The sequence below is a fragment of the Pristiophorus japonicus genome, chromosome 1 (genome assembly GCF_044704955.1).
Source record: "Pristiophorus japonicus isolate sPriJap1 chromosome 1, sPriJap1.hap1, whole genome shotgun sequence".
Lineage (NCBI taxonomy): Eukaryota > Metazoa > Chordata > Chondrichthyes > Pristiophoridae > Pristiophorus > Pristiophorus japonicus.
In genome coordinates, this window is record NC_091977.1 from 540,668,818 (window position 1) to 540,694,509 (window position 25,692).

General features: G+C 47.1%; 1 protein-coding gene across 2 annotated transcripts in view; it reads right to left on the reverse strand.

Annotated features, from left to right (window-relative positions):
- Positions 1 to 25,692, reverse strand: part of LOC139278135 (neurofilament heavy polypeptide-like) — a 108,797-nt gene that overhangs the window by 19,137 nt on the left and 63,968 nt on the right. Inside the window, exon 5 of one of the 2 annotated variants that reach the window (XM_070896793.1) lies at positions 5,201 to 10,378. The exons of the other annotated variant lie outside the window; for it this stretch is intronic. Within the exon in view, the coding sequence (XP_070752894.1) occupies positions 5,201 to 10,378 (5,178 nt within the window). The remainder of the gene's footprint in view (positions 1 to 5,200; positions 10,379 to 25,692) is intronic. 2 annotated transcript variants of the gene reach the window in all.

Sequence of the window (25,692 nt, forward strand, 5' to 3'; positions counted from 1 at the left end):
CTGCCATAAAGGTCTGAGCTATCAACGCCGGCCCTTCTAAAGTCAAGTCCTTAGTCTTTATGAGCTTCCTGAAAATGCCGGCATGATTAATGCCCTCGATGAAAAAGTCCCTTAACATTTCCCCCCTGCAGGCATCGGAGAACTTACGGAGACTGGCCAATCGGCGCAGTTCCACCATGAAGACCCTCCCTAAGCCAGTGAGAGTAGATCGGGTGCCAGGCCATGTGTACGCTACTTGCCGGCTTGAGATGCTCACTGATCAGCTGGCTGAGCTCTTCGAAGGACTTGTCCGCTGGCTTTTGGGGTGCGAGCAGGTCTTTCATCAGCGCATACGTCTGTGGACCACAGCTGGTCAGTAGATGCGCCCTCCGCTTGTCAGCCGCTGTCTCTTACAGCCAGTCCTTTGTGACAAAGCTCTGCTGGAGTCTTTCCACAAAGTCGTCCCAGTCCTCACCCACACAATAGCGTTCTTCTATGCCACCGGTGACCATCCTCGTGGTTCGGTAATTCCCGTTTCTTGTCGCCAAATGTAGTGTCTCTGCACCTTGATACAAACTCACACAAGGCATGTACATATCAGACACGGTCACTCTGTGACCTTCACTTTATCCCTAGGACCGAGGAGTGCTGACCCTGGGTGGGACCTCCCCTTTTATACCTGGAAACCCAGATAAGGAGTGACTCCCGCAAGCTCACCCCCTGTGGTTAGGGTGTGCATTTCAAGGGTACAGGTACAGTGTGCATGAGTTACAGTTACATAACTATTGTTATTGCAAGATGGTGAAATACATGACAGAAAGGGTGGGTGGGACTGGTTTGCCACACGCTCCTTCCGCTGCCTGCACTTAATTTCTGCATGCTCTCGGCGACGAGACTCAAGGTGCTCAGCGCCCTCCCGGATGCACTTCCTCCACTTAGGGTGGTCTTTGGCCAGGGCCTCCCAGGTGTCAGTGGGGATGTTGCATTTATCAGGGAGGCTTTGAGGGTGTCCTTGTAACGTTTCCCTGCCCACCTTTGGCTCATTTGCCATGAAGGAGTTCCGAGTAGAGCACTTGCTTTGGGAGTCTCGTGTCTGGCACGCGAACAATGTGGCCTGCCCAGTGGAGCTGATCAAGTGTGGTCAGTGTTTCAATGTGGGTTGGCCTGGTCGAGGACGCTAACATTGGTGCATCTGTCCTCTCAGAGGATTTGTAGGATCTTGCGGAGACATCGTTTGTGGTATTTCTCCAGCGACTTGAGGTGTCTACTGTACATGGTCCATGTCTCTGAGCCATACAGGAGGGCGGATATTACTACAGCCCTGTAGACCATAGCTCTGTACTGTACAACTGAAGTATCATTTCTTCACTTTTGTATTCCAATCCCCTCGTGAAAAAGGCTAACATTCCCTTAGCCTTCTTGATTACTTTTTGAACTTGTACACTTGCTTTTAGTGATTTGCGTACATGGGTCACCAATACCTTTCCTCCACCAAAGCTCCTAGTTTCTCGCCCGTAACAAAATATTCCAACTTGTATGTCTCAGATCAAAATTGGATAACCTCATGTTTCCCGACATTGAATTCCATCTGCCATAGCTTTTTCCACTCATTTAGTCTATGTCCCTTTGTAACTTCCTGCTCCAATCTGCACAACTTACTATACCTCCTAACTTAAGAGTCATCTGCAAACTGGATATACAACTCTCTATTCCTTCATCCAAGTCATTACTATATGTGATGAAAATCTGAGACACCATTTCAGATCCCTGGGGAGCACCACTTGTCACATCCTGTGCCAACCAGAGATCATTCCCTTTATCCAAACTCATTCTCCTACCTCCCAACCATTTATCAACTCATGTCACAAGGTTATTTCCAATAACGTGCACTTGCATTTTTGCTGATGATCTCTTGTGCGAAACTTTATTGAATGGCTTCTGAAAGTCCTCACAGACAACATTCATTGGCACTCACCTAACCATCATCATAGACAGTCCCTCGAAATTGAGGAAGACTTGCTTCCACTCTCAAAGTGAGTTCTCAAGTGACTGTACAATCCAATAAGGGAATTACAGTCTTTGTCACAGATGGGACAGACAGTGGTTGAAGGAAAGGGTGAGTGGGGAGTCTGGTTTGCCGCACGCTCCTTCCATTGCCTGCGCTTGTTTTCTGCATGCTCTCGACGACGAGACTCGAGGTGCTCAGCACCCTCCCAGATGCTCTTCCTCCACTTAGGGTGGTTTTTGGCCAGGGATTTCCAGGCGTCGATGGGGATTTAGGGTTAGGGTTAGGAGGCTTTGAGGGTGTCCTTGAAATATTTCCTCTGCCCACCTGGGGCTCGCTTGCCGTGTAGTTCCGAGTAGAGCGCTTGCTTTGGGAGTCTTGTGTCAGGCATGCGGACAATGTGGCTCGCCCAGCGGAGCTGGTCGAGGGTGGTCAGTGCTTCGATGCTGGGTCGATGCTACGAAGCTTCGTCACCTCCAATCCAGATCCAAGGTCGCCCCACCCTCCGTCATCGAACTACAGTACGGGGACGACGCTTGCGTCTGTGCACATTCAGAGGCTGAACTCCAAGCCATCGTCAATGTCTTCACCAAAGCGTACGAAAGCATGGGCCTTACACTAACCATCTGTAAGACAAAGGTCCTCCACCAACCTGACCCCGCCACACAGCACTGCCCCCCGGTCATCAAAATCCATGGCGCGGCCTTGGACAACGTGGACCACTTTCCATACCTTGGGAGCCTACTATCAGCAAGGGCAGACATTGACAATGAGATCCAACACTGCCTCCAGTGCGCCAGCACAGTCGTCGGTCACCTGAGGAAGAGAGTGTTCGAAGACCTCAAATCTGGTACGAAGCTTATGGTCTACAGGGCTGTAGTGATATCTGCCCTCCTGTATGGCTCAGAGACGTGGAGCATATAAAGTAGACACCTCAAATCGCTGGCGAAATACCACCAACGATGTCTCCGCAAAATCCTACAAATCCCCTGGGAGAACAGACATACCAACATCAGTGTTCTCGATCAGGCCAGCATCCCCTAACCATCATGCAAGTGGCCCCCCCAGAAAATTAGTCATACATGGCTTACCCTTTCTAAATCGGTGCTGACTCTCTTTAATCAGCTCAGTTGTCCAAGTACTTAGTTATTCTGTCTCTGCTGTTAAGAGTCCAGTAACTTCTCACAAGTGATGTTAAACTGACATGTTTGATGTTACCTGGTTTCTCTCTTACTCCCTTTTTAAATAATGGAGTGACATTTGCCATTTTAGAAACCTAGAAATTTCCAGCGCAGAAGGAGGCCATTTCGGCCCATCGTGTCCGCGCCGGCCGACAAAGAGCCGCACGGCCCTCGGTCAGCAGCCCTGAAGGTTACATATAAACCTATGAACAATGGCGGAAAGGTAAAGAGCATCCGGCCCAACCAGTCCGCCCCATAAAACGTTACTGGACCAGGAGCCAGGAATGATGGGTGAATGGAAAATGTGAGTTAGGACACGGGCAGCAGAGTTTTGGACGAGCTCAAGTTTATGTAGGGTGGAAGATAGGAGGCTGGCCTTGCGAGCATTGGAAGAGTCAAGTCTAGAGATAACAAAGGCATGGATGAGGGTTTCAGCAGATGAGCTGAGGCAGGGGCGACAATAACAATGCGATTATTACTCCAGAGGTGGTTTCCAACCTAAATCCAGATGTTAATGTTGTGTAAACCCCAAAGAGAAGGCTGTCTCACATTGCTTGGGTTGGACATTTCCCTGAAGTATCCAGCATAACCCAGCAGAGGATCAGCACAGGCACAACACCAGGTCCAAGTTGGGATAGGGGTCCATGTTCGCAAAGATGAAAGGTCAATTTTTGCTTCTGTTTTTGTTTAACATATTACAATTGGCCACCTGATATAAAGGCACTGCTGGGAGCAGCCTCTTTGCCATCCCGGGAGTACTTCTGCCCCACTCCCTGACTCGTGGTGTCAGTTGCAGAGGCCCCGAGGATGCATCATGGCACTTATGTCAGAATGTGCTCTTCTGTAGCTTTTTGGATCTCTAAACTCTTCTTAGTGTGATCTCATTTTTCAATTTCAACTGGCAGCCCTACTTCTGTGATGTCAGTAACGTCAGTAACATAACACAAGTATGGCTGCAAGTAGAACATGAAATCTAATCTAATTCCCAAGGTTTATTCCTAATTCTCCTTGCATCAGTACAAAAGTACTTAATCTTCCCATATTCCATCCTTTCGTTGTATTTGCAATTCACTCTCCATTTTTCCTAACGTTACATTAAACATGAAAATTGGAACAAAAAAAATAAACTGTTAGGGGGAACTGCACTAACTGCAAAATCAATGGGATCGCTTTTAAATCCCGGACAGGAATGCAGCCTAGCAAGTGGCCAATCCATCTGGGAGTGGGAGCCTTGTTAGCACATCACTGGCCGACTTCCCCAACCAAAACGACCTGGAGATCAGCGGAAAGCAGTTGCTTGGCTGTTGAAACCGTACGGCTGGAGGCCGCCGCTGGGGACCAGAGAGAATGAATCCCAATACGTAGGTAAGTCTTTAGGAAGGGGACGGGGTGTCCGACAGGGATTACATGCTCGGAGAAGAGTTGGCAAGTCCACACCAGGGCTCAACCTTTCTTTCTGGAGCCTGCAGCGCCTCCTGGCCCACATGAAAATTTTAAAAACACATTGGAAAAATCTACCCTTCTAGCCGAGGATGCATGTCCTGACAGCTTTGGCCTGGCGTTGAAGCCAACATGGCTCACTTTGATCAGGCCTCAGGTTAATAATGCCGTCGGGCGATGACATCATTGGACCTTGATCTATATATTTGCAATTCTTTCTCCAGTTTTCCTAATGTTACATTAAACACCAAATTGCAACAAAAGAATACCTGCTAACTGTTAGGAGGAACTGTACTAACTTCAAAAATCAACGGGATCGATTTTTAAATCCTGTGCGTGACCTGTCACCTGCAATTTTAGTCGGGTACATCAGGGTAGGAAGCCAGTTGATATGTCCCCCACATTATTTTAACTGCTGCCACCAACCCCCCCTCCCCCCTCCCCCCCCCCACCACAACTCACTCCCTGGCTTCTGCTGGATGGACGGGGTTAGAGTTCAATGGTCTGTGGAAGGACATAATTGCTTTCTCTCATTCTCATGTTCAAAACTTCTTACTAAATCTTTTACTCTTCACCTAATTTGCATCTTCCTTACCAGCTTCACCAGATTTTTCCTGTGCATCCCCTTCTGATCTCCCACATACAGAATCTGTAGAGCTATGGCAAGATATATCGTCTTCAGATGGAGCCTCAGCTTTTTTGCCTTTTGATGCAGCGTCAACAGAGCATACATCACCATCTGTATCTTCTTTAGATTTACCATCTTTAGCACTAGTTGCATCACCGTCATCCTTCAAGTGAATTTCTGATACTCGCTGAATTGTAGATTCATGGTAAACGATTACAGGTTCAAGGCAAGTTGATGAATCCCTATAGTTCACAATGCAACATTTTGTGGAAAGGTGCATGAAAATGGGCTTATTGGTGGGTAATGCGTCAGAATGACCTCCATCAGGACTTCCTTCATTAAAGGGTTGGGACTTACACACACTATTCTGTGGACTAAATGTTGTTGACGGATCTGTAGATGCAGTGTCCGGTGCACCATATGCAGATGATGGAGCCTTATACAAACATTGCAATGTGGTGTCTTGGGGATTTTCACTAGAGGCGTTTTGGATACATTCATCACATGGTTGAGGTTCTTGATGAGTAGATGAGTCCTTACTACAGAGATCACATGAATGCGCTTGACTAGGAGGAGATGCAACATCGCTAATTGGCGTAGATGACTCCTTCTTGCATTGAGCACATAAAGGATCTTGACAACCAAATGAAACACTGCCACTTGGAGCAGATGAAGAATCTTGCGGAGCAGATGACACATTCCTACACTGATCACATGAATTGTCTTGTTTACTAGATGAGGCATTGGCACTTGAACCAGCCGAATACTCTCGACGAGTAGATGACACCTTCCTACATTCAGCACATGAATGGTCCTGACAACTAGATGAGGCATTAGTACTTGGAGCAGCCGAATACGCTTGACGAGTAGATGACACCTTCTTACATTCATCACACGAATGGTCTTGACAATCAGAGAGATCGCCACTTGTACCGGGCGAGAACTCTTGACGAGTAGATGACACCTTCCTACATTCAGCGCATGAATGATCTTGACAAATAGATGAGGCATTGGCACTTGCACCGGATGAGAACTCTTGACGAGTAGACGACACCTTCCTACATTCAGCACATGAATGATCTTGACAAATAGATAAGGCACCGGAACTTGCACCGGGCGAGAACTCTTGACGAGTAGACGACACCTTCCTACACTGATCACATGAATGGTCTTGACAAATAGATGAGGCATTGGCACTTGCACTGGGCGAGAACTCTTGACGAGTAGATGACACCTTCCTACATTCAGCACATGAATGATCTTGACAACTAGATGAGGTATTGGCACTTAGAGCAGACGAATACCCTTGACGAGTAGACGACACCTTCCTACATTCAACACATGAATTGACTTGACAAATAGATAAAGCATCAGAACTTGCACCGGGCGAGAACTCTTGACGAGTAGACGACACCTTCCTACACTGATCACATGAATGGTCTTGACAACTAGATGAGGCATTGGCACTTGCACCAGGTGAGAACTCTTGATGAGTAGATGACACCTTCCTACATTGATCACATGAATGGTCTTGACAACTAGATGCACTTGGACCAGTTGAGAACTCTTGATGAGTAGATGACACCTTCCTACACTGATCACATGAATGATCTTGACAACTAGATGCACTAGTACCAGGCGAGAACTCTTGACGAGTAGATGATACCTTTCTACATTGATCACATGAATGGTCTTGACAACTAGATACACTTGTACCAGTTGAGAACTCTTGACGAGTAGTTGACACCTTCGTACACGGATCACATGAAGGATCTTGACAACCAGTTGAGAGATCACCACTAGGAGCAGATGGGAATTGTTGACAGGTAGATGACTTCTTCTTACATTGATCACATGAATGTTCTTCGCAACCAGATGAGATATCACCACTTGGAGCAGATGGGAATCGTTGACAGGCAGATGACTTCTTCTTACATTGATTACATGAAGGATCTTGACAACCAGTTGAGAGATCACCACTTGGAGCAGATGAAAACTGTTGATAGGAAGATGATGTCCTGCTACATTGATCACATGAAGGGTCCTGACAACCAGATGAGAGATCACCACTTGGAGCAGACGAGAAACGTTGAGAGGTAGATGACTCCTTCTTGCATTGATCACATGAATGTTCTTCGCAACCAGATGAGAGATCACCACTTGGAGCAAACAAGAAACGTTGAGAGGTAGATGACTCCTTCTTGCATTGATCACATGAATGTTCTTCGCAACCAGACGTGAGATCACCACTTGGAGCAGACAAGAAACGTTGAGAGGTAGATGACTCTTTATTGCATTGATCACATGAATGTTCTTCGCAACCAGACGTGAGATCACCACTTGGAGCAGACGAGAATTGTTGACAGGAAGATGACTCTTTATTGCATTGATCACATGACTCTTCTTGACAACCAGATGAGAGATCAGCACTTGGAGCAGAAAAGAACACTAGACAGGTAGATGACTTCTTTGTGCATTGATCACATGAAGGGTCTCGACAACCAGATGGCAGATCTCCAGTTGGAGCGGACGGGAAACGTTGACAGGTAGATGACTGCTTCTTACATTGGTTACATGAATGGTCTTCGCTAACAGATGCGAGATTACCACTTGGAGCAGACGGGAAACGTTGACAGGTAGATGACTGCTTCTTACATTGGTCACATGAATGGTCTTCGCAAACAGATGCGAGATTAACACTTGGAGCGGACGGGAAACGTTGACAGGTAGATGACTGCTTCTTACATTGGTCACATGAATGGTCTTCGCAAACAGATGCGAGATTACCACTTGGAGCAGACGAGAACTCTTGAGAGATAGATATTTCCTTCTTACATTGGTCACATGAATGGTCTTCGCAAACAGATGCGAGATTACCACTTGGAGCAGGCGAGAACTCTTGACAGATAGAGGTTTCCTTCTTACATTGGTCACATGAATGTTCTTCGCAAATAGTTGTGAGATCACCACTTGGAGCAGACGAGAACTCTTGACAGATAGATGATTTCTTTTTGCATTGGTCACATGAATGTTCTTCGCAAACAGTTAAGATATCGCCACTTGGAGCAGAAGACTCTTGATAGGTAGATGACTTCTTTTTACATTGGTCACATGAATGTTCTTCGCAAACAGTTGGGACATCGCCACTTGGAGTGGACGATAACTGTACATGAGCAGATGACTTCTTACATTGATCACATGAATGTTCTTCGCAAACAGTTAAGACATCGCCACTTGGAGCAGACGACTCTTGACCGGTAGATGACTTTTTACATTGGTCACATGAATGTTCTTCGCAAACAGTTGGGACATTGCCACTTGGAGCAGACGATAACTGTACATGAGTAGATGACTTCTTCTGACATTGATCACATGAATGTTCTTCGCAAATAGTTGGGACATTGCCACTTGGAGCAGACGATAACTGTATATGAGTAGATGACTTCTTCTGACATTGATCACATGAATGTTCTTCGCAAATAGTTGGGACATCGCCACTTGGAGCAGACGATAACTGTACATGAGTAGATGACTTCTTCTTACATTGATCACATGAATGTTCTTGACAAACAGGGGAGAAATCACCACTTGGTGCCAGTTTATCTTCAGTAGATTGGGTCTTCTTACATTGATCACACGAATGTTCTTGACAAACAGATGAGACATCACCACTTGGTGCCAGTTTATCTTGAGTAGTAGAGTGAGCCTTCTTACAATAATCACATGGCTGGTCTTGGCAAACAGCTGAGACATCACCACATGGAGCCAGTTTATCTTGATGAGTAGATGGGACCTTCTTACATTGATCACATGAATGGTCTTGACAAACAGATAAGATCTCGCCACTTGCAGCAGGTGGACTTTCTTGGCGAACAGAACGGCTTATCTTCAAACTCTCATATGGAGTAGGTGATGGGAGCCCCACACTTTCTTGTGGAACAGACGTACATATTAATGTCTCACCTGGAGCTAGTTGATAAACAGACTTCCCCTCAATTGGCCGAGAAAAAGTTTCATACTGAGCAGGTACTGTTTGTTGAGCACTTAATGGGTACTTATTTTCGTATTGAGAAGCTGTAGTTGGTTGATAAAGAGGAGGGGACCTAGTGGTGTATTGAGGTGATATGGGCTGGTAAACAACTGGAGCCATATTTGCATATTGAGGAGATACCCCTTGATAGTAAGAAGGAGGTATAGGCTCAAATGGAGATGGTATAGGTTGTGAATAAACAGGTGGGGACTGATATTGAGGTGCCATTGATTGTTGTAAAACAATCGGGGACTTCCTTTCAAACTGAGAAGATGAACGTTCTTGAAGAGCAGGCGGGGAAATAACCCGTACAGGTTCCTGACCAGCCTCTAAAGTTTTACTGCTATAAGTAGCAGGTATCGGTTCAGTACGAGCAGGCGAGGGCAGACATTCATGTTGAGAAGGTTGAGCTGGGGGACCAACAGGCAGAGACTTGATGTCACTTGCAGTCGGTACAGTTCCTTGATGACCAGACGATAATCTTGTGTCATAGGGGGAATGTAAAACCTCCTGCCGAACAGGGGAACCTTTAATCCTGTAATCATATGCAGCTGGCACAGGTGCTTGACAAAGAGGCTGAGTCATAACCACAGTTTCATATGGCATAGGAACAGGTTCTGGACGAATAGCTGGGGCCACAATCAGAGGTTCAAATGGAGCAGGTATGGCTTCTTGATGAAAATACGGGGCCCTGATGTAAGGATCATATGGAGCAGGTACGACTTCTTGATAATATGGAGCCCTAACCAAAGGTTCATATGGGATAGGTACTCCTTCATGACGAACATATGGTGCCCTAATCAAAGGTTCATATGGGACAGGTACTCCTTCACGACGAACATATGGGGCCCTAATCAAAGGTTCATATGGGACAGGTACTCCTTCTTGATAAGGGACGGTTTCATTTGGAGTACCTGAAACTTCCTGATGTACAGAATGTTCCTTAAGCATAGGCAGAGATGGACAAGGTACGGCTTCATCACGAACAGAAGGGGTTTTCTCACGAAGAATTTTAGACATAACTTCCTGATTAATAAGTGAAGAATCCTTAGACAGTGATTTTACATTTTGATCATCGACGCTTGTTCGGTGTGCCTTCCCATCAATATTTACAGCTATTATGATTTGTAAAGAAAGTAAAAAAGTTTTTTTTAGTTAGAGTAAACTAAAGAGCCAATAATAATAATTTTAATCAACATAATACACCGTTATTCACAGTAGTCCACTATACTTATACACTAAACAGCACAGTGGGGGTGAATTTCATCAAATTACATGGAATTTACCGCACAGAAACAGGCCATTCAGCCCAACTGGTCCGTGCCGATGTTTATGCTCCACACCAGCCTCCTCCCACCTACTTCATCTCACCCTATCTACATACCCTTCTATTCCTTTATCCCTCATGTTCTTATCTTGCTTTCCCTTAAATGCATCTATGCTATTCGTCTCAACCACCCCCTTTGGTAGCAAGTTCCACATTCCAACTACTTTCTGGGTAAAGAAGTTTTCTCATTATTTGCAATACTTTAGTGGAGTTGGCATAGCATTAGCAATTTTTCCAGCGAGGAAAGTTGTGGGGAAGCTGGTAACAGTGCTTATCTGCCTTTAATAGACTTCCTCCCAAGTTTGTTCATGATTCTGGAGCAGTTCTGTGGCCAGTCTGCTCGTTGCCAATGGCTTCATTTACATATGCCCCCTGAGAGTGGCACTGTGGATGCAGTTTCCTGAATTTAACCCACCAGTGTATTCGGGGCAAGTCACACGTGTATCAATGCAACACGCAGTTGTAAGGATCAGCTGTTAAAGGCGGAAGTGAGCTGTTCCTCAAATTAGATAAGGCTAAAAGTTTTTCGTTGAAGATCTCTGAAGGTAGGAAAAGATTTTAACGTGTTTCTTTTTGAATTCGACCTACAAGACACCTGCACCTGCCTTTGACTTCTCAGAGGGTCAGAGTGCCAGCAGATATTCAGACCCTCAGAGACGCCCTCCTCCCATCCAACCTCAGGTGTATTCAGGACAGAGGAAATATGGTGTTCCCTATGGGGACCTATTCGTGCTTCCTCTAGGTGTTTGAAATAGTTGGCTCCTTATGCATGTGTCATACAACTGAAGTTGTTGCCGTTGTCCAATGGCAGCTGGCTGCTGGCATGGAACCACTGTTGGCTGCATTTCTAGAGGATGCTCCTGGGCAGCCTGGTCTTGCTTCCCATGTTCCACTGGCATGGTGCCCCAAGGGGTACGGCTGGAGGCCTGGCATGTGCTGCTGTCCTGAAGGATGGCAGTATCACGCAGCTGTGACTCCTGGGTGGTGTAGTCTTCATCAACATCCTCTTCACCATCATCTTCCTTCTCCTGTGCCACCCATTGCTCTGGTAGATCTGCAGGAAGGGAAGAATCCCCCCGGAGCTCAGCGCTCCATTCACTGCCTCTTCAGCCAGCTTCGGGTGTTCGGTGAGTCAGGAGGCCCTGTGAGTTCGGTGAGTCGGGAGGCTCTGGGAGTTCGGCAAGTCGGGAGTTCGGTGAGTCGGGAGGCCCTGGGAGTTTGGCGAATCGGGAGTTCGGTGAGTCGGGAGGCCCTGGGAGTTTGGCGAGTCGGGAGTTCGGTGAGTCGGGAGGTCCTGGGAGTTTGGCGAGTCGGGAGTTCGGTGAGTCGGGAGGCCCTGGGAGTTTGGCGAGTCGGGAGTTCGGTGAGTCGGGAGGCCCTGGGAGTTTGGCGAGTCGGGAGTTCGGTGAGTCGGGAGGCCCTGGGAGTTTGGTGAATCGGGAGTTCGGTGAGTCGGGAGGCCCTGGGAGTTTGGTGAGTCGGGAGTTCGGTGAGTCAGGAGGCCCTGGGAGTTCGTCGAGTCGGGAGTTCGGTGAGTCGGGAGGCCCTGGGAGCTCGGCGAGTCGGGAGGCCCCATGAGTTCCGGAGGTCCGAGAGTCCGAGGAGCAGGAGGCCCAGAGGTCGGCGAGGAGCTCACAGCCCTTGGCTGGGCAGGTAAGTGATTAGCTGTTTAATTAGTAAGTATCTCTCTTTCTCTTTTTAACCAGATAAATTTAAATAGAGGGATGGCAGAGGAGCTCAGTCCTGTTGACTACATGTCCTGCGGCATGTGGGAAGTATTGGTCACTTTGCGTGGCCTAGACAACCATTTGCGCAGGAGGTGTCTCCAGCTTCAACTAGTCGAGCTCCGCGTTTTGGAGCTTCAGCAGCGGGTGGAGTCACTACGGTGCATCCGCAAGGCTGAGAGCTGTGTGGATAGCATGTTTCAGGAGGTGACCATCAGACGGATGAAGAACTCTAGGCATGTAGTGCAGGAGTCTGCGCCCCCCCCCCCCCCCCCCCCCCCCCCCCCGCCGAGCCCATCTAGTTTTCCAACCAATATTCTCTTTTGAGTACCGGTGAAGGCGATGGTGCCTCTGGGGAGTGCAGCCAGAGTCAAGTCCAAGGCACCATTGGTGGCTCAGCTGCACAGTGGGGAGGGACAGAGAGGCCTTTCTGCGGCCATAGGCGTGACTCCAGGATGGTATGGTGCCAGGGTCAAGGATGTCACAGGGTGGACACAGGGCATTCTGGGGGGGGGGGGTAAACAGCTAGAGGTTGTGGTCCATATTGGGACCAACGACATAGGTAGAAAGAGGGATGAGGCCCTGCAGGCAGAATTTAGGGAGCGAGGAGGCAAATTAAAGGCTAGGATCTTAAAGGTAGTAATCTCCGGGTTACTACCGGTGCCATGAACTAATAAGTACAAGAATAGGATAGAGAGGATGAACGCGTGATTAGAGAGTTGGTGTAGGAAGGAGTGCTTTAAATTCCTAAAGGCATTGGGACCACTTCTGGGGGAGATGGGACCTGTACAAACCGGACGGGTTGCACCTCAACAGCGCTGGGACCAATATCCCCGCGGGGAGTTTTGCTAGTGCTGTTGGGGAGAGTTTAAATTAGCTTGGCAGGGGGATGGGAACCTGAGAACAAATTCAATAGGGAAGGAAGTAAAGCTGAAATTTGAAAGCAAGAATGCAGAAAGTGAATCTGTAAGACAAGAGCAAACAAGGATTAGTAAGTAGTAATCAAGGAGGTCTTCCTGTGCTGAATGGTATATACTTCAATGCAAGGAGTATAGCGAATAAGGCGGATGAACTGAGAGCACAGGTAGACATTTGGGAGAATGACATTATAGCCATTACAGTGACATAGCTGAAAGTGGGGCAGGTTTGACAGCTCAATATTCCTGGTTACAGGATTTTTAGACAGGACAGAGAGGGGGTAAAAAAAAAAGGGGGGTCACGGTATTGATTAATGAAACTATTACAATCGTGAGGAGGGATGACATGTTAGAGAGATCATCAAATGAGGCCATATGGGTCGAACTGAAAAATAAAAAAGGGGCAATCACACTGCTGGGCGTGTATTATAGATCCCCAAACAGTGGGAGGGAGATAGAGGAGCAAATATGTAGGTACATTTTTGTGAAGTCTAAAAATAATAGGGCAGTAATAGTAGGGGATTTTAACTATCCTAATACTGATTGGGACAAATATAGTATGAAGGGTATAGAGGGTTCGGAATTCTTAAAATGCATTCAAGAGAACTTTTTTAGTCAGTCTGCAGCAAGCCCAACATGAGAGGGGGTGGTTTTGGGTTTAGTTTTGGGGAATGAAGCTGGGCAGGTGGAAGGGGTATTAGTGGGAGAGCACTTGGGTGCCAGTGACCATAATTCAGTCAGATTCAAGGTAGTTATGGATAAGGACAGGGATAGACTAGGAATAAAAGTCCCAAATTGGGGAAAAGCTAACTTTGCTAAGTTGAGAAGTGATTTGGCCACAGTGGACTGGAAACAGCTACTTGTAGATAAATCAGTGTCGGAACAATGGGAGGCATTCAAGGAGGAGATCCAGAAGGCGCAGGCCAAACATGTACCCTTGAAGAAAAAGGGTAGGAATAACAATTCTAGAGCCCCCTGGATGTCTCGGGACTTACAGGGGAGGATAAAGAAACAAAGGGGAAGCTTAAATCATATACCGACAGCTAAATACTGTAGAATCTCTGGAGGAATATAGAACGTTCAGAGGTAAAATTAAAAAGGATATTAGGAATGCTAAGAGAGAGCATGAAAAATTCTTGGCAAGTAAAATTAAGGAAAACCCAAAGATGTTCTATAAATATATTAAGAGCAAGAGGATAACTAACGAAAGGTTAGGGCCGATTGGAGACCATGAGGGTAATCTCTGTGTGGAGGCAGAAGATATTGGTATGGTTCATAATGAATACTTTGCGTCTGTTTTCACAAAGGAAAAGGGCAATGCTATTAAGGGGTTTCGCAGCTTTGAAAGTAGATAAATCCCCAGGCCCGGATGAATTGCATCCCAGGCTGTGAGCAAAGTAAAAGAGGAAATAACAGAGGCCTTGACCATAATTTTCCAGTCCTCTTTGGATTTGGGTGTTGTTATATATGTGGACTTGTATTTACTCTGTACAGCCACCAGAGGGCTCATTCCCCGGAGTCCCAAGGGATCCCATAATCCTTTGGGAGCACAGGTATTTAAGAAGGCTTCACAGGTTGGAGAGGCACTCTGGAGATCTGCAATAAAAGACTACGGTCACACGTTACTTTGCACTCACAGTATTCAGTCTGACTCTTTCTCCACACACAACAACTGGCTACGAGATACAGATAACGAATCCAAAGACGCAGAGAACAGTGGGCATCCTGGAGAAATTTTCAGAGGGAGATGATTGGGAAACTTTTGTAGAGCGACTCGACCAATATTTCGTGGCCACCGAGCTAGATGGGGAAGCGAGCAATCCTCCTCACCGTCTCTGGGGCACCAACATATGGCCTCATGAAGAATCTGCTCTCTCCAGCGAAACCCACGGAGAAATCGTACGACGATTTATGCACACTGGTCCGAGAGTATTTGAACCCGAAGGAGAGCGTTTTGATGGCGAGGTACCGGTTCTACACCTACAAAAGGTCTGAAGGCCAGGAAGTGGGGAGTTATGTCACCGAGTTAAGACGCCTTGCAGTACATTGCGAATTTGAAGGACATTTGGAGCACATGCTCAGAGACTTTTTCGTACTTGGCATTGGCCACGAAACCATACTTCACAAAATTTTGACTGCAGAGACCCCAACCTTGAGTAAGGCCATAGCGATAGCCCAGGCGTTCATTGCCACCAGTGACAATACTAAGCAAATCTCTCAGTACACAAGTGCTGCAACAAGTACTGTGAACAAAGTGATGTTGTTTTCGAATCGTAACGTACAGGGCAGGTCACACATACCTACAGCTACACGTCTGCAGATGTCTCAGAGTCCACCATCAAGGGTGATGAATGCAAGGCCATTAACACCTTGTTGGCGCTGCGGGGGTGATCATCGTTTCCATTCATGCCGATTCAAAGGATATGTTTGCAAGGGCTGTGGAACAATGGGACACCTCCAACGGGTGTGCAGGCAAGCTGCTAAGCCTGTTAAACCTGCAAACCACCATGTTGTAGAGGAGGATCACGACGAAACAGAGCCTCAGATAGAGGACGCAGAGGTACACACATTCACCACGAATTGTCCCCTGATAATGCTGAATGTTGAACTAAATGGACTCCCGGTGTCAATGGAGCTGGACACGGGAGCGAGCCAGTCCATCATGGGCAAAAAGACCTTCAAAAGGTTGTGGTGCAACAAGACCTCAAGGCCAGTCTTAACTCCAATTTGCACGAAACTAAGAACTTACACAAAAGAATTGATTCCTGTAATCGCCAGTGCTACGGTAAAGGTCTCCTATGATGGAGCGGTGCACAAGCTACCACTCTGGGTGGTACCGGGCGATGGTCCCACGCTGCTCGGCAGGAGCTGGCTGGGAAAGATACGCTGGAACTGGGACAATATCCGAGCGCTATCGCCCGCTGACGACACTTCTTGAGGCCAGGTCTTAAACAAATTTCCTTCACTGTTCGAACCAGGCATCGGGAAATTCCAAGGAGCAAAAGTGCAGATCCACCTAATTCTGGGGGCGCGACCCATCCATCACAAGGCGAGAGCAGCACTGTACATGATGAGAGAAAGGGTAGAGATCAAGCTAGACCGGCTGCAACGATCGAGTTCAGCGAATGGCCAGTCCTATTGTCCCAGCCGTCAAGGGAGACGGCACCGTCAGAATCTGTGGCGATTACAAAACAACTATCAATTGTTTCTCCCTGCAGGACCAATACCCACTACCAAAAGCCAACGACCTCTTTGCAACGCTGGCAGGAAGACAGACTTTCACAAAGCCGGATCTGACTTCAGCCTACATGACACAGGAACTAGAGGAATCATCGAAGGCCTTCACCTGCATCAACACGCACAAAGGTCTTTTTGTTTATAACAGGTGCCCGTTTGGAATCCGATCAGCGGCGGCGATATTCCAGAGAAACATGGAAAGTTTACTGAAGTCAGTCCCGCACACCGTGGTCTTCCAGGACAACATCTTGGTCACAGGTCGGAACACAGTCGAGCATCTACAGAACCTGGAGGAGGTTCTTAGTCGACTCAACCGCGTGGAGCTCAGGTTAAAACGCTCAAAGTGCGTTTTCCTGGTGCCTGAAGTGGAGTTCCTGGGAAGGAGGATTGCGGTGGATGGCATCAGGCCCACCAACGCGAAGATGGAGACAATCGAGAACGCACCAAGGCCACAGAACGTGACGGAGCTGTGGTCGTTTCTTGGACTCTTGAGCTACTTTGGTAACTTCTTACCAGGTCTCAGCACACTGCTAGAACCACTACATGTCTTACTATTAAAAGGGGGCGATTGGGGAAAAAAACCAAGAAAATGCCTGTGTAAAAGCGAGAAAATTGTTATGCTCAAACAAATTGCTTGTGTTGTATGATCCATGTAAGTGTTTGGTACTAAGCATGTGATGCGTCGTCATATGGCGTCGGGTGTGTATTGCAACAAGCTAATGATTTCGGGAAACTGCAACTGGTTGCTTATGCATCCAGGAGTCTGTCTGAGGCTGAGAGAGCCTACAGCATGATTGAAAAAGTGTTAGCGTCTGTCTATGACGTAAAGAAAATGCATCAATACCTGTTTGGGCTAAAATTCGAATTGGAAACTGACCATAAGCCACTTATATCCCTGTTTTCCGAGAGTAAAGGGATAAATTGGTGAGCGACAATGGGCCATGTTTTACCAGTGCTGAGTTCAAAGAATTCATGACCCGTAACGGGATCAAACATGTCACATCTGCCCTGTTTAAACCAGCGTCCAATGGTCAGGTAGAGAGAGCAGTGCAAACTATCAAGCAAGGTTTGAAGAGGGTAACTGAAGGCTCACTGCAGACTCGCCTATCCCGAGTCCTGCTTAGCTACCGCACGAGACCCCACTCACTCATTGGGATCCCACCTGCTGAACTGCTCATGAAAAGAGCACTGAAGACAAGGCTCTCGTTAGTTCACCCTGATCTACATGAACAGGTAGAGAGCAGGCGGCTTCAACATACCATGATAGCGCAAATGTGTCACGCGAGATTGAAATCAATGATCCTGTATTTGTTTTAAATTATGGACAAGTGGCTTCCCGGCACTGTCGTGGCCAAAGAGGGGAGCAGAGTGTTTTGGGTCAAACTTTCAAATGGATTCATTCACCGGAAACACTTGAACCAAATCAAACTCAAATTCACGGACTATCCTGAGCAACCCACCTTGGACCCTACCTTTTTTGATCCCCCAACACACACACCAGTGGCAACCGACACCACGGTTAACCACGAAGCAGAACCCATCATCCACAGCAGCCCTGCAGGGCCCAACGCACCAGGCAGCCCAGCAAGGCCAGCTGCACAACAGCCCAGCGTGGGCCCAACAAATGATTCAACAACACCAGCTTTCACACCAAGATGATCAACTAGGGCAAGAAGGACCCCAGATCGACTCACATTGTAAATAGTTACACTATTGACTTTGGGGGGGAATGTTGTTATCTATGTGGACTTGTATTTACTCTGTACAGCCACCAGAGGGCTCATTCCCTGGAGTCCCAAGGGATCCCATAATCCCTTGGGAGCACAGGTATTTAAGAAGGCTTCACAGGTTGGAGAGACACTCTGGATACCTGCAATAAAAGACTAAGGCCACACTTTACTTTGAGCTCACAGTGTTCAGTCTGACTCTTTCTCCAGAGTACTTAAGGAGGTGGCCCTAGAAATAGTGGATGCATTGGTGATCATTTTCCAACAGTCTATCGACTCGGGATCAGTTCCTATGGACTGGAGGATAGCTAATTTAACACCACTTTTAAAAAAGGGAGGGAGAAAGAAAACAGGGAATTATAGACCGGTTAGCCTGACATCAGTAGTGGGGAAAATGTTGGAATCTATTATTAAGGGTGAAATAGCAGCGCATTTGGAAAGCAGTGACAGGATCGGTCCAAGTCAGCATGGATTTATGAAGGGGAAATCATGCTTGACCAATCTTCTAGAATTATTTGAGGATGTAACTAGTAGAGTGGACAAGGGAGAACCAGTGGATGTGGTGTATTTGGACTTTCAAAAGGCCTTTGACAAGGTCCCACATAAGAGATTGGTGTACAAGATCAAGGCACATGGTATTGGGGGTAACGTACTAGCGTGGATAGAGAATTGCTTGGCAGGCAGGAAGCAGAGAGTCGGGATAAACGGGTCCTTTTCGGAATGGGAGGCAGTGACTAGTGGAGTACTGCAGGGCTCAGTGCTGGGCCCCCAGCTATTTACAATATACATTAATGATTTGGATGAAGAAATTGAGTGTAATAGCTCCAAGTTTGCAGATGACACTAAACTGGGTGGCGGTGTGAGCTGTGAGGAGGATGCTAAGAGGCTGCAGGGTGATTTGGACAGGTTACGTGAGTGGGCAAATGCATGGCAGATGCAGTATAATGTGGATAAATGTGAGGTTATCCACTTTGGGGGCAAAAACATGAAGGCAGTATATTATCTGAATGGCGGCAGATTAGGAAAAGGGGAGATGCAACGAGACCTGGGTGTCATGGTTCATCAGTCATTGAAAGGTGGCATGCAGGTACAGCAGGCGGTGAAGAAGGCAAATGGCATGTTGGCCTTCATAGCTAGGGGATTTGAGTATAGGAGCAGGGAGGTCTTACTGCAATTGTACAGGGCCTTGGTGAGGCCTCACCTGGAATATTGTGTTCAGTTTTGGTCTCCTAATCTGAGGAAGAACATTTTTGCTATTGAGGGAGTGCAGCGAAGGTTCACCAGACTGATTCCAGGGATGGCTGGATGGACATATGAGGAGAGACTGAATCAACTAGGCCTTTATACACTGGAGTTTAGAAGGATGAGAGGGGATCTCATAGAAACGTATAAGATCCTGACGGGACGGGACAGGTTAGATGCGGGAAGAATGTTCCCGATGTTGGGGAAGTCCAGAACCAGGGGACATAGTCTTATGATAAGGGGTAGGCCATTTAGGACTGAGATGAGGAGAAACTTCTTCACTCAGAGAGTTGTTAACCTGTGGAATTCCCTGCCGCAGAGAATCGTTGATGCCAGTTCATTGGATATATTGAAGAGGGAGTTAGACGTGGCCCTTACAGCTAAAGGGATCAAGGGGTATAGAGAGAAAGCGGGAAAGGAATACTGAGGTGAATGATCAGCCATGATCTTATTGAATGGTGGTGCAGGTTTGAAGGGCTGAATGGCCTACTCCTGCACCTGTTTTCTATGTTTCCATACAACAACAGGTATGGTGCTGGAGGACTGCTAATGTAGTACCCTTGTTTAACAAGGGAGACAGGGATAGGCCGAGTAATTACAGGCCTGTCAGCCTAACCTCAGTGGTGGGAAAATTATTGTAAAAAATCCTGACAGTATAACTCTATATTTAGAAAAGCAAGGATTAATTAGGGTCAATCAGCACGGATTTGTTGAGGGAAGATCATGTTTGATTAAACTGATTACTTCCTCTAAAAATTCAATCAGGAGGGTCGATGAGGGTTAGGGTAGTGCGTACGATGTAGTATATATGAACTTTAGCAAAGCTTTTGATAAGGTCCCCCATGGTAGACTGGTCACAAAGGGTAAAAGCCCATGGGATTCAGGGCAAAGTGGCAAGTTGGATCCAAAATTGGATAGTTGAATCCAAAATTGGCTTCGAGGTAGGAAGCAAAGAGTAATGGTTGATGGATATTTTTGTGACTGAAAGGATGTTTCCAGTAGGGTTCCACAGGGCTCAGTACTGGGTCCTTGGTTTTTGTCGTATACATCAATAATCTAGATTGGAATACAGGGAGTATGATTAAGAAATTTACAGATGACACTAAAATTGGCTGTGTGGTTGATAATGAAGAGAAACAAAGAAACAGAGGAAAGTTATGGACTGCAGGTAGATATCAATCTACTGGTCAGGGGGGCAGGACAGTGGCAAATGGAATTTAATTTGGAGAAGTGTGAGGTAATGTACTAGGGGAGAGCTAATAAGGAAAGGGTAGGCCACTTAGAAGTGTAGATGAACAAAGAGATCTTTGAGTGCTTGTCCACAGATCCCTGAAAGTAGCAGGCTGGGTGAATAAGGTAGTTAAGAAGGCATACGGAATGCTTGCCTTTATTGGCCGAGGCATAGAATGTAAGAGCAGGGAGGTTATGCTTAAATTGTATAATACTCAAGTTAGGCCACAGCTTGACTACTGCATGCAGTTCAGGTCGCTGTATTATAGGAAGGACGTGATTGCACTGGAGAGGGTGCAGAGGAGATTTACTAGAATGCTGCCTGGAATGGAGAATCTTAGCTATGAGGACAGATTGGATAGGCTGGGTTTGTTCTCATTGGAACAGAGGAGGCTGAGAGGAGACCTCATTGAGGGGCCTGGATATAGTGGATAGCAAGGGCATATTTCCCTTGGTGGAGGGGTCAATTACAAGGGGGGATAGTTTTAAGGTGGTTGGTGGAAGGTTTAGAGAGGATTTGAGGGGCGGCTTCTTCACGCAGAGGGTTGTGGGGGTCTGGAACTCACTGCCTGGAAGGGTGGTGAATGAAGAAACCCTCACCACATTTAAAAGGTGCTTGGATGGACGCTTAAAGTGCCGTAACCTGGAGCTGGTAAGTGAGATTAGACTGGATAGCCTCTTGTTGGCTAGTAACGGTAAGGACTGCAGGGAATTGAATACGGCCAGGGTGATCTCCTGGACTAGTTTCGATCACCTGGATGGGTCGGAGATGAATTTTCCCAGATTTTTCCCCCCAAATATCCTGAGTTTTTTCTGGTTTTTGCTTCTCCTGGAGATTACATGGCTCTGGTTGGGGTGGAGTGTAGAATATTGCGGTGCAAAGGGCATCGCAGTTGTGTGGGGCGGACTGGTTGGGCCGGGTGATCTTTACCTTTCCACCATTGTTCATTGGTTTATATGTAATCTTCAGGGCTGCTGACCAAGGGCCGTGTGGCTCTTTGTCGGCCGGCACGGTCACGGTCACGATGGGCCGAAATGGCCTCCTTTTGCACTATAAATTTATATGTTTCTGTTAGAGAGACAGAGAAGGGATGATGCATAGTGTTGTTTGTGTGGTACTTAACCGGGGTATCAGGGCAATAGTGCAGGTGCTCAGCCAAGGTACTGACAACCTCAACATCTCCCGCAGCAAAAGCGGAGTGCTTACCCGCAGGCCGTCTGGCCTTGTCCTCGAAGCAAGTGAGGAGATTGAAGGATTTTAGACTTTTCAATATGTTTTAAGGAAACTTAAAGATTGATGAGAAATCTGCTAAAGGAGCTGAGTTTGGTTAAAAGTGTGAATTCACCCAAGTAACTGATAAACTGACTGTTCAAGGTGGCATGGGTGGGAAATTTGGTCATGTGCACAATGTGTTATTCAGACGGTACAGATAAGGAGGCCTTGAAAGACTTTGGAAAATAGTGGTACACACCAGGTGATATTTTCACACCATCAGTCTGTGTAACCATGGGAAAGTGAGAGGGGAAAGTTACTGAGAAGCTTGTTCTTTGTCAACAAGAATAAGAACATAAGAACATAAGAAATAGGAGCAAAAGCCCATAAGGCCCCTCGAGCCTGCTCTGTCATTTCATACGATCATGGCTGATCTGATAATGGACTCAGGTCCACTTCCCTGCCCGATCCCCATAACCCCTTATGCCCTTATCAGTTAAGAAACTGTCTATCTCCGTCTTAAATTTATTCAATGTCCCAGCTTCCAAAGCTCTCTGAGGCAGAAAATTCCAGATCCACAACCCTCTGAGAGAAGAAATTCCTCCTCATCTCGGTTTTAAATAGGCAGCTCCTTATTCTAAGATTATGCCCTCTAGTTCTAGTCTCCCCTATCAGCAGAAACATCCTCTCTGCATCCACCTTGTCAAGCCCCCTCATAATCTTATATGTTTCGATAAGATCACCTCTCATTCTTCTGAATTCTAATGAGTAGAGGCCCAACCTACTCAACCTTTCCTCATAAGTCAACCCCCTCATCTCTGGAATCTACCTAGTGAACCTTCTCTGAATTGCCTCCAAAGCAAGTATATCCTTTCGTAAATATGGAAACCAAAACTGCAGGCAGTATTCCAGGTGTGGCCTCACCAATACCCTGTACAACTGCAGCAAGACTTCCCTGCTTTTATACTCCATCCCCTTTGCAATAAAGGCCAAGATTCCATTGGCCTTCCTGATCTCTTGCTGTACCTGCATACTAACCTTTTGTGTTCCATGCACAAGTACCCCCAGGTCCCGCTGTACTGCAGCACTTTGCAATCTTTCTCCATTTAAATAATAACTTGCTCTTTGATTTTTTCTGCCACAGTGCATGATCTCATACTTCCCAACATTATACTCCATCTGCCAAATTTTTGTCCACTCACTTAGCCTGTCTATGTCCTTTTGCAGATTGTGTGTGTCCTCCTCACACATTGCTTTTCCTCCCATCTTTGTATCGTCGACAAACTTGGCTACGTTACACTTAGTCCCTTCCTCCAAGTCGTTAATATAGATTGTAAATAGTTGGGGTCCCAGCACTGATCCCTGCAGCACCCCACTGGTTACTGGTTGCCAACCCTACAATGAACCATTTATCCTTACTCTGTTTTCTGTTAGATAGCCAATCCTCTATCCATGCTAATATATTATCCCCAACATTGTGGACTTTTATCCTGTGCAGTAACCTTTTATGTGGCACCTTGTCAAATGCCTTCTGGAAGTCCAAATACACCACATCCACTGGTTCCCCTTTATCCACCCTGTTCGTCACATCCTCAAAGAATTCTAGCAAATTTGTCAAACATGACTTCCCCTTCATAAATCCATGCTGACTCTGCCTGACCGAATTTTGCTTTTCCGAATGTCCTGCTGCTGATAATGGACTCCATTTTCCCAACCACAGATGTTAGGCTAACTGGTCTATAGTTTCCTGCTTTTTGTCTGCCTCATTTTTTAAATAGGGGCGTTGCTGGGCCCTCCCCAGAATCCAGGGAATTATGGTAAATTACAACCAATGCATCCACTATCCCTACCACTACGTCTCTTAGGACCCTAGGATGCAAGCCATCAGGTCCAGGGGATTTAGCCACCTTTAGTCCCATTATCTTACTGAGTACTATTGTGTTCGTAACACAGATGAGACTGCACACATGGAGGTTAAAGTAACAGTGACCTCAGTCTTTATTAAGACACTCCAGCGTGAGGAACAGGCCTTAGGGGCCGGCTTATATACAGGGCTCCCAAGGGATGCTGGGATCCCTTGGGACTTCAGGGGATGAGCTCCCTGGTGGCGGAACATGGGAGTGCATGCTTTACAGATACACAACATCACACCCCCCCCCAAAAGTCAAAGTGAAAACTATTTACAAGGTGAGGCGGTCTGGAGCCTTTCTTTCCCTGGTGGACCGCCTCGGTACAAATGTCTGTTCTGGTGTGTTGGCTGTGCCCTCGCTGGGCTGGTGTGTTGTTGGCCCTGCAGGGCTGCTGGGGGAGCCTGGCCTTGCTGGGCTGTTGGGCGTGATGGGTTCGATTTCCTGGTCCGGACTGGTGTTGTTGATCCTCTGGGTGTGTGGCTGGTCCAAGTCCTAATCTGGCAGCCTGTGACAGGTGATTTATCATTTTTAAAAGCATCCATGACCATCAACAAGTCTGTGGGCTGTGCCACCATCAACAAGTTTTCAGGCTGCGCCATTTCCACCCCCGTGCTGGGCAATGGTAGCCGACTGAGAGCATCCGCACAGTTCTCGGTGCCTGGCCTGTGGCGGATGGTATAATTATACGCTGATAGCACGAGTGCCCACCTTTGTATGCGGGCTGATGCATTAGTATTTATTCCCTTGTTTTCAGCGAACAGGGATATGAGGGGCTTGTGATCGGTTTCCGGCTCAAATTTGAGGCCAAACAGGTACTGATGCATTTTCTTTACCCCTGACACACATGCTAATGCCTCTTTCTCAATCATGCTGTAGGCCCTCTCGGCCTTAGACAAGCTCCTGGAGGCATAGGCGACAGGTTGCAACTTCCCCGCAACATTAGCTTGTTGTAATACACACCCGACTCCGTACGACGACACATCACATGCTAGCACAAGTCTTTTACACGGGTTATACAATACAAGCAGCTTGTTGGAGCATAAAATGTTTTTGACTTTCTCAACAGCAATTACTTGTTTTTTTCCCAATACTCAGTTCTCACTTTTACGCAATAACACATGTAGGGGCTCTAAGAGGGTGCTTAACCCCGGTAGGAAGTTACCAAAACAGTTGAGGAGTCCCAGGAACGACCGCAGCTCCGTGACGTTCTGTGGCCTGGGCACGTTCCTGATAGCCTCTGTCTTGGCGTCTGTGGCCAAATGCCGTCCGCCGCGATCTTTCTCCCCAAAAACTCCACTTCTGTTGCCATGAAGACGCATTTCGACCTCTTCAGCCGCAGCCCTACGCGTTACAGTCGCTGGAGGACCTCCTCCAGGTTTTGTAGGTGCTCGACGGTGTCCTGATCCGTGACCAATATGTCGTCCTGAAAAACCACCGTGCATGGTACCGACTTGAGTAGGCTCTCCATATTTCTCTGGAAGATCGCTGCAGCCAACCGAATTCCAAACAGGCATCTGTTGTAGCTGAACAGTCCCATGTGCGTGTTGATGCAGGTGAGGCCCTTCGAAGACTCCTCCAGCTCCTGCGTCATGTAGGCCGAAGTCAGATCGAACTTGGTGAACGTCTTGCCTCCTGCCAGCGTCGCAAATAGGTCGTCTGCCTTAGGTAGCGGGTATTGGTCCTGTAGCGAGAAACGATTAATAGTTACTGTATAATTGCCGCAAATCCTGACCGTGCCATCACTTTTGAGTACTGGAACAATCGGGCTGGCCCACTCGCTGAATTCCACTGGAGAGATGATGCCCTCGCGATGCAGCCTGCCCAGCTCGATTTCCACTCTCTCTCATCATGTGAGGTACCACTCGCGCCTTGTGGTGAATGGGTTGTGCCTCTGGGACCAAG